General features: G+C 40.4%; 1 protein-coding gene across 1 annotated transcript in view; it reads left to right on the forward strand.

The window, feature by feature from the left end:
* Positions 1-15,228, forward strand: part of ppid (peptidylprolyl isomerase D) — a 37,178-nt gene that overhangs the window by 3,170 nt on the left and 18,780 nt on the right. The window contains 4 exon segments of the mRNA XM_059644798.1: positions 5,661-5,801; positions 5,908-6,014; positions 7,418-7,606; positions 15,093-15,215. Coding sequence (XP_059500781.1) covers positions 5,661-5,801; positions 5,908-6,014; positions 7,418-7,606; positions 15,093-15,215 — 560 coding nt within the window.

Raw genomic sequence — 15,228 nt, forward strand, 5'->3', positions numbered from 1 at the left:
CAAAAGTCTTCTGATCTCTGTCTTAAAGTTACTTGATGAATGAACAAGCTGTCTAGGAAAGAATTCCAAAAATGTCAATTTCCTTATTTTGACGTAGTATAATCTTAGTCCAAACTCCTGAGTGGGGGAAATGGCTTCCAAGCATCTAGCCTGTCAAGTTGTTAAGAATTTAAATTGTTTTAAGTTAGTTTATATTGCCTGATTTGATGTCTGCACTTGGTCTGGCCTACATGACTTCAGACCCACAGCATTTTGTGGGTTCTTTGGTTAGGGAGGAGCAATAAGTGCTGGCTTAGCCAGCGACACTTACATCCTATGAATTAATTTTTTTAAGAACTGCTAAATTTCAGTGAAGATACTTCCAGTTTATTCAGCATGTATTCATAGCTACACGCCTACCAATCAGTTGGTGAACATTTATTGCACTCACTCGATAGCAAGCATATCCTGCTTTGTGTAAGGAGACCAGAACTCCATGTAATACTTTGTGATTTCACAAATCTCAGTCAATTGCAACATTTCCCAGCCCCTCTCTAATTTTAAAAATACTTTGCTTTTCAATGTTTTCTATTAGAGTGGGTAACTTCCTCCTTCATCTCCATATTATATTGTATTTGCTGCATACATGATCGCTGATGTGAGCTGCCTTCACTGCTTTTTGACTGTTGTGTCCTCCTCAGAACTTGCTTTCCGACCCAGTTGTCAGAAATCTTGGTTACATCACGCTCAGTTCCCTTATCTAAGCCACGAATACAGATTATAGCCAGCTCAGGACGTAAAACGGATTCTTGAGATGTTCCATTGGTCACAGCCCATCTGAAAATAGTCCATTTAGTCAACAAGAAGTTTATTGCTTGTATGAGAGATAATGTATGCTTTTTTTTTCAAAATGATGTATGTATTCTGTTAGGAGACTTGCTCTGGATAAGTTTACTTTATGGCTTAGTGCTGAAATGCATAGGCGTTGTGGTATTGTAGTTTTGATCATTTACTGCTAATCAAATGCAAGATTAACGTAGAAGTAGAAGTGAATTAAACCTTGAGCTTGCAGTAGAAAAGGATTTTTCATAATATTATTTGATGAACCACCACTTGGAAATTTACACAAGGATTAAACAGTATTCTACTGGGGTTTAGGTTTTTTTGTCGCCAATACTGACGTGAGTACAATTTTAAAAAAACAAAATCAGGCTTCCAAGTTGGTAAGAAAGATACTTGATGAAAATTAAACTTGATTAAGATAGAGTCAGAAGTTTCACTTGGAGAAAGGTTTGTATTAGTATAGAAGTTAGCCATTAGACCAAATTTGCTGTTTTGCCATAGCCTTTCATAAGAGATAACAAAATAATTTAAAGAGTTGATAGAAAATAAACAAATCCAGCAATTCAAAAAAGGTAAAATCAGAAACATCTTTATGAAAAGTCAGTTTGCATCAAAAATGACCATCTACTGATTTCACACAAAGTAGATAGAAAACTGAAAAATATTGAAAATTCTGTTGTCACATCTCTGGAGTGACCGCCAAAGTGAGTTTGTCGTTGAGTGGAATGGTTTTGTTTGTGGATGCACTGCATAGCATACGTAATGTAGAGATTGCTGAGATAAATCATGCCATTCATTCCCTTGTAAGGGAATGTATAACTCGGGCAATGGAGAGCTGAATTCTCAATATTACTGAGATAGTAGGAACTGCCAATGCTGGAGAATCTGAGATAACACGGTGTGAAGCTGGATGAACACAGCAGGCTAAGCAGCATCAGAGGAGCAAGAAAGCTTGACGTTTCAGGTCGGGACCCTTCTTCACACCGTGTTATCTCAATATTACTGATTACATTATGAATACACAGGATGGCAAAATAGATTAAGCATCTCTGAAGGGATGTAAATTGTTTAATGCTGGATTCAAAAGAAGCAAAAATGATTTGTTGCAGTTAACAGTGCCTCTGAGAGATCAGGCACCTTGTGTTAGCGTTTATATCTTTGATTGGTTAGCTCAGTTAGCTGGATGGCAGGTTTGTGATGCACGGTAGTGCCAACAGTATAGTATCAATTCTCACTGGCTGAGGTTACCATGAAGGTCTATGCTTGTCAATCTCTAACTTCAGCTGAAGCATAATGACAATTACATTAAACCACTGCCAATTATCTATCTCTAATGAAACAGCAGCCTTATAGTCTAATAGGACTTTGGCAAATTTATCTTTTTTTTCCTCTATTTGTCAAGAATCAATTAAGGTAGATTTTTGCCATATCTTGAAATAATGCTGCCACATTATTAGAGAAAAATTTGACTTAACTGTACATATGAACTGGACTGTACACTGTTCACTTGGAGACTGGTAAAGACTAAAGCTTCAACCAATGATTACTCCTTTATTTATTAGCAGAAGACCAGAAACGTCAGTTTTCCTGCTTCTCTGATACGACTGGCCTGTTGTATTCCTCCAGCTCCACACTGTGTTATCTCTGACTCCAGCATCAGTTCTTACTATCTCTGAGTGAGTTAATAACCCCACTGCAAAGCGCCTTCTAGAGATACCTATCCTGAAAAAGTTATTCTCCTCCTTCCAGATACTACACCTCCTGTCACCTATGTTCACGCAAAAATGCGATCCCCTGCTCCCAATTCCTCCGCCTCCACCACGTCTGATCCTGAGATGGGGCGTTACACTCCTGAACGTCCCAATTGTCGTCTTTTTTCGAGGACCGCAACTTCCCCCTTCACTGGTTGAAAATGCTCTTGACCGCATCTGTTGCATTTCCTGCACCTCTGGCCTCATGTCCCCTCCCCACAACAAAAACAAAAACAGAATCCCCCTTGTCCCCACGTATCACCACACTAAGCTCCGGATTCAACGTATCATTCTCCGCCACTTCTGCCATCTGCAGTCTGCCTCCACAACCAAGGATGTATTTCCCTCCCCACCCCATCTGCCTTCTGGAGGGACCAGTCACTCCACACGCCCCACCAGCCCCACCACCCCTGGCACTCTCCTGCAACTGCAGGAAGTGCTACAATTACCCCTACACCACCCCCCTCACCTCCATCCAAGGAACCAAAAAAACCTTTCATATGAGACAGAAATTCATCTGCACATCAGCTGATGTGGTCTACTGCATCCGCTGCTCCTGATGTGGCCTCTTATACGTTGGTGAAACCAAACTAAGGCACCTGCGCTCTGTTCACGACAAACAGCAACACCTCCCAGTTGCAAACTACTTCAACTCCCCTTCCCACTCCCTGGATGATATGTCCATCCTGGGCCTCCTCAAGTGTCACAATGATGCCATCTGGAAACTGGAGGAGCAGCCCCTCATATTCTGCCTTGGGAGCCAACAACACAATGGCCTCAATGTGGACTTTACCAGTTTCAAAATGTCCCCACCCCAGCCTCATCCCATGTCCAATCCTCCCTCTCATCTCCGCCTCCTTGACCTTACACAATCTGTCTGTCGTCCCTCCCACCTATCTGCCCCTCCAACCTCACTGACCAATCCCCCTGCGCTCACCTATCACCATCCCAGCTCCCCTCCATTTCTGAAGAAGGGTCCCAACCCAAAACGTCAGCTTTCCTGCTCCTCTGATGCTGTTTGGCGTGCTGTGTTCCTCAAGCTCCGCACTGTGTAATCTCCAGCATCTGCAGTTCCTACCATCTCCAAATTACTGTTTACTGCCTTATCACTGAGCAGCCATGCAAAATGAGGATTTTTGTTTCTCTGGAGCATGAGATATCCTTGAAACGAAATGATCTAGACTTGCTGTGTGCCATGTAGGATAGTCTCTTACATGTGATTTGGATTACTGACTTGGATATGTCATATTACTAGCAATGCGCCTGATAACTACCTGAGCTGGGTATCTCAGTTGGCAGAGTTTCCTGTCCTTATCACCAGAAATATCAGTTGGCAGATCCACAGCTGCTTAATGGATGTTAATTGGCTCTAGAAGAGACTTCTGCCTGTTGCTCAGGAGGAAGTCGCACCTCCAACAGCTTCTGGCCAAGCTGTTTGGCTTGGTAACTCAAGACTCTCGGAAACATCACTAGCAATGTGGCCACTGCTAAAGAAGGTAGAGGCCCCACAGCATACAGAAGATAGTTTGAGGTACTTTATTTTAAAAAAAAAGTACTGCTGATGGAGGGGAAACCTTCTCCAGAGAGTGTGGGAGATGTATTCTTTACCTTTAGCCTCCCCACTTGGTTTAAAAGAGAACTTCTCTTTGGGTGCTACTGAGCAGCCTACATTCAGCTGGCTGCTTCCTCATCCAGCAGGGTAGTGTCAGTCATGTCATGCCAATAGCCTGGTAAAATGCCGCTTGATAGAATCTTATTCAGAATAGTTTTCCATCTCCTTGTAGTGGAAAGGCCCTCCCTTTGTTCTTACCAGTAAATTTGACATCAGATCATGGTCAGGGTAGCAATCTGTCATAACCCCACTTCGACACTCCAATTATTATTGCCCCACCCTGTAACCACCACCTGTGGGCTGGTAAAATTCTCCCCAGTATTTCAGATGTAGAGATAGCAAGATGTAGAGCTGGATGAACACAGCAGGCCAAGCAGCATCAGAGGTGCAGGAAGGCTGAAGGTTTGGGCCTAGACCCTTCAGAAAATGATGTAGAGTTCTTTTAGAACATTTAACTTGTTGCTGTTTTAACGGTTTGCTGAATGTGATGTCCCATAAGACAACTGTTAATTGACATTAACAAGAAACTGACTATTGAATAATCTCTTACTAATCTTAATGAACATAGGATTGAGTGCACATACTTCTTGCTTACTTATAGATGATAATGAATAAGTTTGATGCCATTTTCTAGGCTTTTCTTTTTAGTAATTTAACAAACCGGTGTTCGGAAACCAGCTTCGTTAACAAGTGTTTTCTTCTCCCCAGGTTCTTATTAGTTGTCTGGATTATTGTTAATGCCTGTAGTTTCAGCGCTTGAACCTCAAAGAGTGCAAATAGTTTCCATGACCAGTAAATGACCTATGCATTTGATATTCTGTAGATGTATTTTTAGTAAAGTTCTGATTGACAGCTATAGCTAGCCTGAGGTTTATGAATGCAGTGGCCTTAAATTGTGTTTAGCAGACTGACCTGTAGTCAGGCATTTTGGGCCTGTATTCAGCAATCAAACTAAGAGCCATAGATATAAAGTAGCCGCTAATAAATTCAGTAGGGAATTCCAGAGGAACATTTTAGCTAGAGCGTACACAAGGTGTAGAGCTGGATGAACATGGCAGGCCAAGCAGCATCAGAGGAGCAGGAAAGCTGACGTTTTGGGCCTAGACCCTTCTTCAGAAATAGAGAGTGGTTAGCTTATGCAGTATCTATATTGGGGAGTTGTTGAAGGGAATATATGCTAGTAAAATGGAATAGAAGTCTATCAACCAATGTTAAGGTGAAGACTTGTATGGAGAAGAAAAGAAGCACACATATATTTTAGATAGTGCTCTTCATCAAACATCTCAACATATATACTATTTTATTCGAGGACAACATTTGGCAAAATTTAGCCATTGAGCCTAGTCAGTGATTGAAAGCAGATGCTACTGATAGTGACTGATCTCAATTTGAATTCATTGATTGTGATATTTTAAACAGTGTGAGGTTGTAAAAGTCCATTGGTTTTAAATCTAATGCACAATATTTTATTGCAGCTGGACGAATAGTTCTGGAGCTGTTTGCTGATGTCTGTCCTAAAACAGCTGAGAATTTTCGTGCTTTATGCACTGGAGAGAAGGGAATTGGACGAATCACTGGAAAACCTCTGCATTTCAAAGGCTGTCCTTTCCACAGGAGTAAGTCATTTGGTGGACCTGGTCATCATAAGTATTTTAATTTCTATTTTAAATGACCACATATTTCAACTTCAAAAAAATAAACAATTCTTTCTGATCTTTACAGTTATAAGGAAGTTTATGATACAGGGAGGAGACGTTTCTAATCAGAATGGAACTGGAGGAGAAAGTATCTATGGAGAGAAATTTGAAGATGAAAATTTTCATTACAAGGTTAAAAGAAGGGCATTTATAGTGAATGTGTTTGTTAGCTGGAGAGTGACAGAACATTTGGTAATAGATAATAAATTTTGTAATTGTAGATATGATTTTCCTTGGGGCTGTGTGAAATGCACACACTCTCAAACAAACACATGCTGTCTTTCTCTCTCACACAAGCATGCGCGCGCACGCACGCACACGAGCATACACACCCTAAAACAGATTCTAAGCAAGACCTCACACCTGAGATGTCACAAGATGTCATCTCTTCTATATATTGTCCCAAGATAATTAAAGGTTTTATCAATGAGTTGAGAGGAATCTGGAGTTTGCATTTTAATCAGTAGCCTCCTTCTTAACTAATTAAAGATTCAACAAGAGGTGTCCACTTTTAGGGTTGTTACCCTTCTGCTTATAAATTTTGTGTCCTGAACCCTCTCTCTCTCACTATGCCTGAGGAAGGACCTGAGCTCTGAAATCATGCATTTTCAAATAAACCTGCTGAACTGTAACCTGGGATTTTAGACCTTGTCCACCCCAAACATCGGCATCTCCACATCAATATTTTCTGCAGCACCATATGAAAGGCCATCATGCTATTGTAACAAAGGCTGTTTGTCTTGATCAACATCAGCATAATCAAATGAAATTAGCTGCTAGGTTTTTGCTTCTGGGACAAAAATTCAAATCAAGTTGAAACTGAGATGAAAATCTCCTTTAGTACGTTGGGATCATACATGAAGCGTCTAGCTTTAGTCAAAATAAAGGCACCCAAGGCACTGGCTGATTGAAAACACTCACACCAATGGGGACAGATCTGGGGTTGGTGTTGAACTGTAATGCTGGATAGAATAGATGGACGTTTACTCATCTGAACATGCAATATTTTGGCCTGGGAATGTTTCTACAGTTGTTCCATTTTCAACATTGTATTGAACACAAAACACTGCACATTTTTGATTTCTTATATCCAGTTCTTCTCACACTTGAGTCTTTACGTATTTATACAACTATTGACATAAAAACTGTTTGAAATATTTAAAACTACTCCGCTTATGGTTATACGTGAATGTGGAATTTCTTTTTAATTCATGGATTAATGAATTAATCTTCAATTTTGGTCAAATCTTACTACATTAATGGACAAATTTTATCAAGTACATGAAGTTCTGCGCTGCAGGGTAATACCTGGTTCCAGTATATGAATGGACAAATTTTTACAAGCATATGAAACTCTCAAACATATTTGTACAAAAAGGCAAAAGCAAACTCATTTAGCTCTGTGATCTACCACTGCGGTGGGTATAACGATAAAAGTGAAACTGCATTTTTAATAAAATCCTTTTAATTTTGTCATTAAATTTTAAGATCCAGTATTTGTTCTTCACACATTCTTTCTGTTTGTACTATTGCAGCATGATCAGGCAGGATTGCTGAGCATGGCCAACGCAGGGCGAAACACCAATGGTTCACAGTTCTTCTTCACAACTGTGCCTACACCTCATCTGGATAACAAACATGTGATTTTTGGTCAGGTGCTAAAAGGAATGGGAGTAGTAAAAATACTGGAAAATGTTGAAGTGAAAGATGAGAAGCCTGTAAAGGTGAGAAGGAAAATAGGTAGAAATAATAGTTTCAGGAAAATTCATAGGGACTTTTTAGTTGCTTATTTTACTGCATGTTTAGAGACTGATATTTAAGGTTCTTGAGTAGATTTTTATTTCGGTTTGTGGATGCTGTGGTTGGTTCACTCGCCGAGGTGGTACATTAGTTCGCGGACGTTTCATTACCCTCCTGGGTAAAGTCATCAGTGCAGCCACCAATGAAGAGTGCTGATGTATTTTCTTGCCTGCTATTTAAACTCTGAGGTCCATTGGAGTTGATTACTTCATTTCCGGTTTTTCTTCCTAGTGGTGTATGTATAGGGTCTAATTCTTCGTGTTTATTAATGGCCTTCTTGTTGGAGGATCAGGCCTCTAGAAATTCCCCTGCTTGTCTCTGTTTTGTCTATCCTAGGATCCCGATGTTGTCCCAATCGAGCTGGTAGTTATCCTTATCTGTGTGAACGGAGATGAGTGAATATTGGTCGTGTCTTTTTGTTGCTAGTTGGTGTTCATGTATTCTTGTGGCCAGTATCCTTCCTGTCTCTCCAATGTAATGTTTATTGCAGTCCTTGCATGGAATCATGTATATCACATTGGTTCTGCCCATAGTGGGTAAGGGATATTTGGTTCGAGTTAGCAGTTGATGTAGGGTTGAAGTAGGTTTATGTGCCACTCTGATGCCCAATGGTCGTAAGAGTCTTGTGGTCAGTTGAAATATGTTCTTGATGTATGGAAACATGACAAGTGTGTCAGGACACACTGTATCTTCCTGTTGTTGTTTGTGTGATAGGCATTGTTGGGCCCAGCTGTTTGGGTATCTGTTGTCCTTAAATTCTTGATCGAGGTATTCCTTTTCATTTTGGCATAATTCTGGGTTGCTGCATTGTGTTGTCACTCATTTAAATAGTGTTTTCACGTGACTTTGATCATGCCCTGAATTTCAACAGTAGCCACCCCAACACCCCCAAACAATGTGTGTAGCCTTTCTGTGTACCTTTGTCAGAAATTCCCCGTTGGCACTGTGTTTTACAATGACATCCAGGAATGGAAGCTGTTCATTCTTTTCTTCTTCCTTGGTGAATTTGATGTCAGTCAGAGTGTTTTTTCTTAGTTGGTCTGAGTCCTCTAGTTTAGTCCATTTGATGATGACAAAAGTGTCGACCATGTATAGGTTGGATCTGCAGAAGGGCCATGCTTTCAAGTCTCTGCATCACCACTTCTGCTTTTAGTCCGGAGATAAGTGGCCCCATGGGTGTCCCGTTGATTTGTTCAAAGATTTGGCCGTTAGTGGTAAAGTGGGTCATGAGACATGGATCCAGTAATTTAATGATATTGTCAGTGGAGGTGGTGTCTCCAAGAAGGCCATTAATAAAGATATAGAATTAGATACCATACATACATACACTGCAAAGAAAAAACAGAAATGAGGTAATCAACTTCAGTGGACCCCAGAGTTTAAATACCAGGCGGGAAAAAACAACAGCACTTCTTTGGCGGCTGCACTGATGATGTTACCTGCAGTGTAATGAAACATCTGAACTAATGAATCAGCTCGGCGAGCGAACCAACCACAGACTGATATTTAACTTGTTGCTTTTGAGCAATTTCAGATGTAAAACTTAAACTTTGAGTGAAGTACTGAGATGACTGCTTTGAGAAGTTCTTAAGAGTTAGTGAGGTATAGGACTGGTTTTCTGCTTTAGGTATTGGAAACAGGAGGTGGGGGACTATTTCCAATCCTGAAACTAGGAGTTGCAGTGTGGTACAAATATGGGTGGTGCGCAAGCTTTTTAAGCTAGGGTGCCCATCTGAGGTTTTCAAGCTTCAAAGAAGCAGCTGGCAGTGGTAAATGGTAAGTAACTGTGAGAATGGGTGCCCTCACAGCAACTTGTTCCATTTTTCAGTTTTTTTTAGAAAGCAGTGAGACCACCATTGTTGGAGGAGAGCATTTGATAGGATGGCCAATGGCCGTAATCTCACCCATTCAGACAGGCATGGGATGTCCTCAATTAAGCAGTACTGCTAGGTGCTTCAGTTGAGTCAGTTAAGCCATCCTGTTGGAATATAAAATTGGAGACTGACTGGAAAATCACAGCTTCCATTTCTGCCTTAACGAGGCGATTCACAAGACTAATTTGTTACTTGCATTATGGTGCTGGAAGGGAATAGTAACCCTGCCAAGTCCTCAGAATTGCTGCTAATAAGAATGGTGCAGGTAAACAGGTGCATTAATCAGTGTGTGTATTTTTGTGTTCTGTCCTCTGTTTGCAAGCCTGATACACTTCAGAATCCTGTCCATGCATGAGATATGGACATCACTGGCAGGGCCAGCATTTATTGCTTATCACCAATTCACCAAGACTCCTCAGACAGCGCCTTCCAAACCTATGACCACTGCCATCTAGAAAAATAAGTGTAGCAGAGAATGGGAACACTACCACCTGCAAGTTCCCCTAAAAATTGTACACCATCCTGATTTGGAAATATATTGCTGTTCCATCAGTTGTCACTTAATCAAAATCCTAGAACTCCCTCGCTTTGTGAGTTGAGTTATACCAGATGGATTAAAGTTTTCAAGAAGGCAGCTCCTCACCACTACCTCAAGAATAACTAAGGATGGGCATTAAAATTGTTGCTCAATCAGCAATGCCCACATTTGTGAGTGAATGAATTTTAAAAAAAAATCCCTTGACTGCAGTAGTTCATTTAAAACCCTCTTTACTTTCGAAATGGAGGTTTGTGAGAACGCTGGTCTCAGCATGGCTCAGGTATACATAGTCCTAATGCAATCCAGGCCTCATTTCGCAAAACTGGTGCTGGTGCCTCAAGAACCCAACTTTTCCAACCAAACTTCGGGTCATGAGTTTGGGTCACATCCCTCTGATTATATTTCTCTGTACAGATTTAAATTTGTGATAACCTTTGAGGTTATGCTTTTACTGTAGTGCCTAATTTCTCATGTTGTCTGTGTAGGACTTCTTTTGTTCTTACCTAATCTGAATCTACCCCATTTAGCACAGGTGTTAGCACCACATTATACAATGTTATCCTAACTTTAACAGCAACTTTATCTTCAGAAGGACAGTGCAATGATTTTTCTTACCAGGACTATTCTAACTAATTCTTTAAAGTTTTATTAATGGGGGCATAAAGTAAAGGTCTAAAGTAGTCATCCCTCAATGGCTGTGTTTGTGGTCAGTGCCACCACAAATGCACAGAACTGGAATGTTGCATTTAAACTCACATCACAGAAATGTCCATTGAATCTAATTGCTACTTCTTTACATAGATGCATGATTTATCATGTTTGAAAACATGACTTTGTTAGTTCAGAAACGACTTACACATGAAATCTTCACAGTCTTGGCATTGACTCGCTCTCAAAACGATGACACTGCATCTCCTTTTAGTTGAATTTTCTCTATACCAACATCTACAAAGAATCATTTTTGCAGCACATAATAAATTATACTATTGACAATACTCAATATTTAATTTTTGAACAGGTCCTACACAATAGGACCTCCAGCCAACCAAAATTTGGCAACTTTTAGTTATTAACTGGGTTCAATCAATGATGTAGATGTAATTTGCACATCAGCATGTGAACATGGCTGCAGCCTGTTTGCATTGGGAACACATACATTTGTGTCTTAGTACAAGCGCTAAGTACTTTGCACCGAAGGAAAGAAGGACCACCAAACGAACAAAGAGCATAAAGTGTGGTTTGGCAAGGACATTGGCAAAGATGTGAAACTGTATGAAGAGAAAATTGAGAAGGTGAATGTTTCGAGAACATTTGATTTTAAGTTTTTAAAATTATGAAGAGTGTAATTGACTTGTGTATTGTTTACAGCATAGAAATAGTACTTTTGGGCTAACTGGTCCATAGCATTGCTTGTCGTCTACATCGCTTTCTCCCATCCTTTTGGGGAAAGCACATCAGCATATCTTTCTATTCTGTTCTTTAAGTCTAGCCTTCCTAAAAAACAGTCTCTGGCATTTGCCTCAACTACTCTTTTGGTAGTAGGTTCCACAGTCTAACCATTCTGTGGATAAAGAAGTTTCATTTCAGTTCTGTTGGATGTTACTGACTATCTTGTGTTTATAACTGAAGCTCTGGTCTTACCTGTAATTGGAAACACCCCTATGCCTGCCATGCCAACGCCTTCCATTAACTTAAAAACCTCTATCGAGTCACCCTTCAATCTTCTCTTTTCTTGAAAAGAACTGCAACCTGTTCACCTTTCTTGGTAGGTACAACCATCCAGTTCTGGTATTCTAATAAATCTTCCTTTCACCTATTTTGTGTCTCTATCATTTTATGCCAGATACCAGATTTTCATTATGCTATGTGCAGACTAACTAAGTTTGACTGCTTTTCAGTCTATTCTTCTAGAAATTTAACCTGTGTTTTGTTGCTTATATTTTAATAATCTTATTAATCTACAGCAATACTTTCAATAATTGGTGTACCTTTATCCCCAGAATTCAAGCTCCTGGACCCCATTTAGACAGTCCTTAATCTTTCTGCCAAAATGCACCACATATGCACTTAATATATTGAAGTTTATTTATTTATTGCGTGCCCATTAAGCAAATTTATTAATGTAGCATTGTATATTTTTGCAGTCTTTCTGAGTATTAACTATACCCTCACTGCAATTTGGTATTCAATACATTTTATGTCCAATTCCTGTGTCCGAATAGTTTGTGCCTGATAAGTAATCAGGGCAGATGGCATCTTTTGCTCATCTGATAACTAACCGTCTTGAGTTGCTATCTTTTTGTTTTCGTTTTTGTAGCCAGTTCATGGGGAAAGTTAATTGCAGTTTTTAAAATTATGAAGTGTTTGCCCTTTAACCTGTTCAGTTTGAGCATAAATCAATTTTAGTATTATTGCAAGAAGTTAGGATAGAATATTGGAGAATATGTTTTAAGTACGGGGTGACTTGATACCAAGTTATTGAGCCACTGATAATTGTTTAAAGGAAAGTAAATAAATACTTGAAGCAGAAGAAGGCACAGGTGCAATTGGCCAAATGGGAACAGCCTGTGTTGTAAATGTCTGTGATTCAAAGATGCTTGCAAATAGTTGCCACTAATGCTGTTAAAATGTATGTTATGGTCAGCTGAACGCGTTAATCTTATTTGCAAACGTTCCTCGCTGGGATACTATTTTTTTTAACCTTGGTAATTTAAAAGAAATATCATTGCCATATGTTTAAAACTAAACCTGTAGGACCCTCTGAGCATTTTATTTGTCATTTTTCCTTTTTTAAACAAGAGCTGACTCCGAAGCACTTATTCAAAGTCTACTTTTCCAGAATTAGCTTAAAGAAAATTTATATGCAAAATATATGTTTCTGGAAAAACTGCTATTCTCTAGGAATAGTGGAATACAAGCTCATTAAGATATTGCAAAGTTAGACTAATTTACTGTAGAGTGTTTTACAAAAAAAGGAAATATTTTTTACTTGCCCACCTCAGCTTTTGCAAGACCAGGAGATGCAGTACCTACCCTTTCATCTTCTTCCTTCTCATATCAAAGGCCTGAAACAGCCCTTGCAGTTGCAACAGCAGCTTGCTTCTACTTGTTTTAATGGGAGAAATCAAAAGCAAGTAGATTGGGTGATCATTTTATGTTACATCTTTGTTCCGTCTGCAACTGTGACTTTAAGCTTCTGATCATTTGTCATTTTAAATCCCCTCCTTGCTCCCAATCTGACATGTCTCTCTTGGCTTCTAACAGTTCTAACGTGAAACTTGTGACAACCTCAAAAACGCAATTCACCTTTTGATAAGAGTTAATAGGAACTGCAGATGCTGGAGAATCCGAGATAACAAGGTGTGGAGCTGGATGAACACAGCAGGCCAAACAGCATCAGAGGAGCAGGAAAGCTGACATTTCGGGCCTAGACCCTTCTTCAGAAATGGGGGAGGGGAAGAGGGTTCTGAAATAAATAGGGAGAGAGGGTGAGGCGGATTGAAGATGGATACAGGAGAAGATAGGTGGAGAGGAGACAGACAAAGTAAAGAAGCGGGGATGGAGCCTGTAGAGGTAGGTGTAGGTGGGGAGGTATTGCCATTGGGCTGCAGGGTTCCCAAGTGGAATATGAGTTGCCTATCCTGCAATCTTCAGGTGTTATCGTTGTGGCAGTGCAAGAGGTCCAGGATGGACAAGTCATCTGAGGAATGGGAGGGTGAGTTGAAATGGTTTGCGACTGGGAGGAGCAATTGTTTATTGTTGACCGAGCATAGGTGTTCTGCAAAGCGGTCCCCAAGCCTCCGCTTGGTTTCCCCAATGTAGAGGAGGCCACAACGGATGTAGCAGCCCAATGGTATCAATGTGGATTTCACAAGCTTCAAAATCTCCCCTCCCGCTACTATGTCCCAAAACCTGCCCAGCTCGTCCCCGCCTCTCTAACCTGTTGTTCCTCTCACCTATCCTCTCCTCCCACCTCAAGCAGCACCCCCATTTCCTACCTACTAACCTCATCCCGCCCCGTTGGCCTGTCCGTCCTCCCTGGACTGATCTATCTCCTCCCTACCTGCCCACCTACACTCACCTTTACTGGCCTCATCCCCACCTCTTTGACTTGTCTGTCCCCTCTCCACCTGTCTTCTCCTCCATCCATCTTCAATCCGCCTCCCCCTCTCTCCCTATTTATTTCAGAATCCTCTTCCCCTCCCCCATTTCTGATGAAGGGTCTAGGCCCGAAACGTCAGCTTTCCTGCTCCTAAGATGCTGCTTGGCCTGCTGTGTTCATTCAGCTCCACACCTTGTTATCTCACCTTTTGATAAGTCTCCTTACAGCCTTCATGTCTCAATGTTGAATTCAGCAGTTATAGATTTTTTGCTGGTTTTGTGTTTTTCTCTTGATTTTTTCCTTTTGGTATTTGTAAAACTGCCTCTTCAGTTCACACCTCTAGGCACTTCTTGCTTTCATAAAAGCAAAATATTGCAAAAGCTGGTAATCTGCAACAGAAACAGAAAATGTTGGCAATACAGTGGTTCAGACAGCATCTCAGGAGAAAGAATCAGGGTTAACATTTCAGGTTGCTTTCTTTTCATTGGACCTTTTGTTTTACATATCTCATTTCCATTCCATTTAGCCATGTTTCATGAATCTTTTGTCATTTAATCTGTCCTCCGTTCCCTGTCAGAAATGTCCTTTGTTGTTCTTTTTCCCAGTATCCTCCCTTTCCCAGCTGCTCAAAACCTATTACATTTCTAATTTTTCCCAGGTCTGATGAAAGGTGGTTGACTTGAAATTCTAACTCACTTTTTTCCACAACTTCAGCTGTGATCTATTTTCGACATTTTGCTTTTTATTTCAGCATCTGCAGTACTTTGCTTCTGGAAATGTGAGATTGTGATAAAAGTCGATGTTTTAATTTGCTATTGTTCCTAAGGCTTAATCTTAATTGTATAGTATTGTTATTATGAGTGCTGCTCCCTAACTGTGTGTTTCGTTTTTGGCAGCAATGTTCTTTAACAAACTGTGGTGAGATTAGAGAAGGTGATGACTTGGGTCTAGCTCCTGCTGATGGATCAGGAGATGCATATCCAGACTTTCCAGAAGATATTGATGGAGGTATGAATGATGTAAATAGTGTAT

The sequence above is a fragment of the Stegostoma tigrinum genome, chromosome 1 (genome assembly GCF_030684315.1).
Source record: "Stegostoma tigrinum isolate sSteTig4 chromosome 1, sSteTig4.hap1, whole genome shotgun sequence".
Classification (NCBI taxonomy): Eukaryota; Metazoa; Chordata; class Chondrichthyes; order Orectolobiformes; family Stegostomatidae; genus Stegostoma; species Stegostoma tigrinum.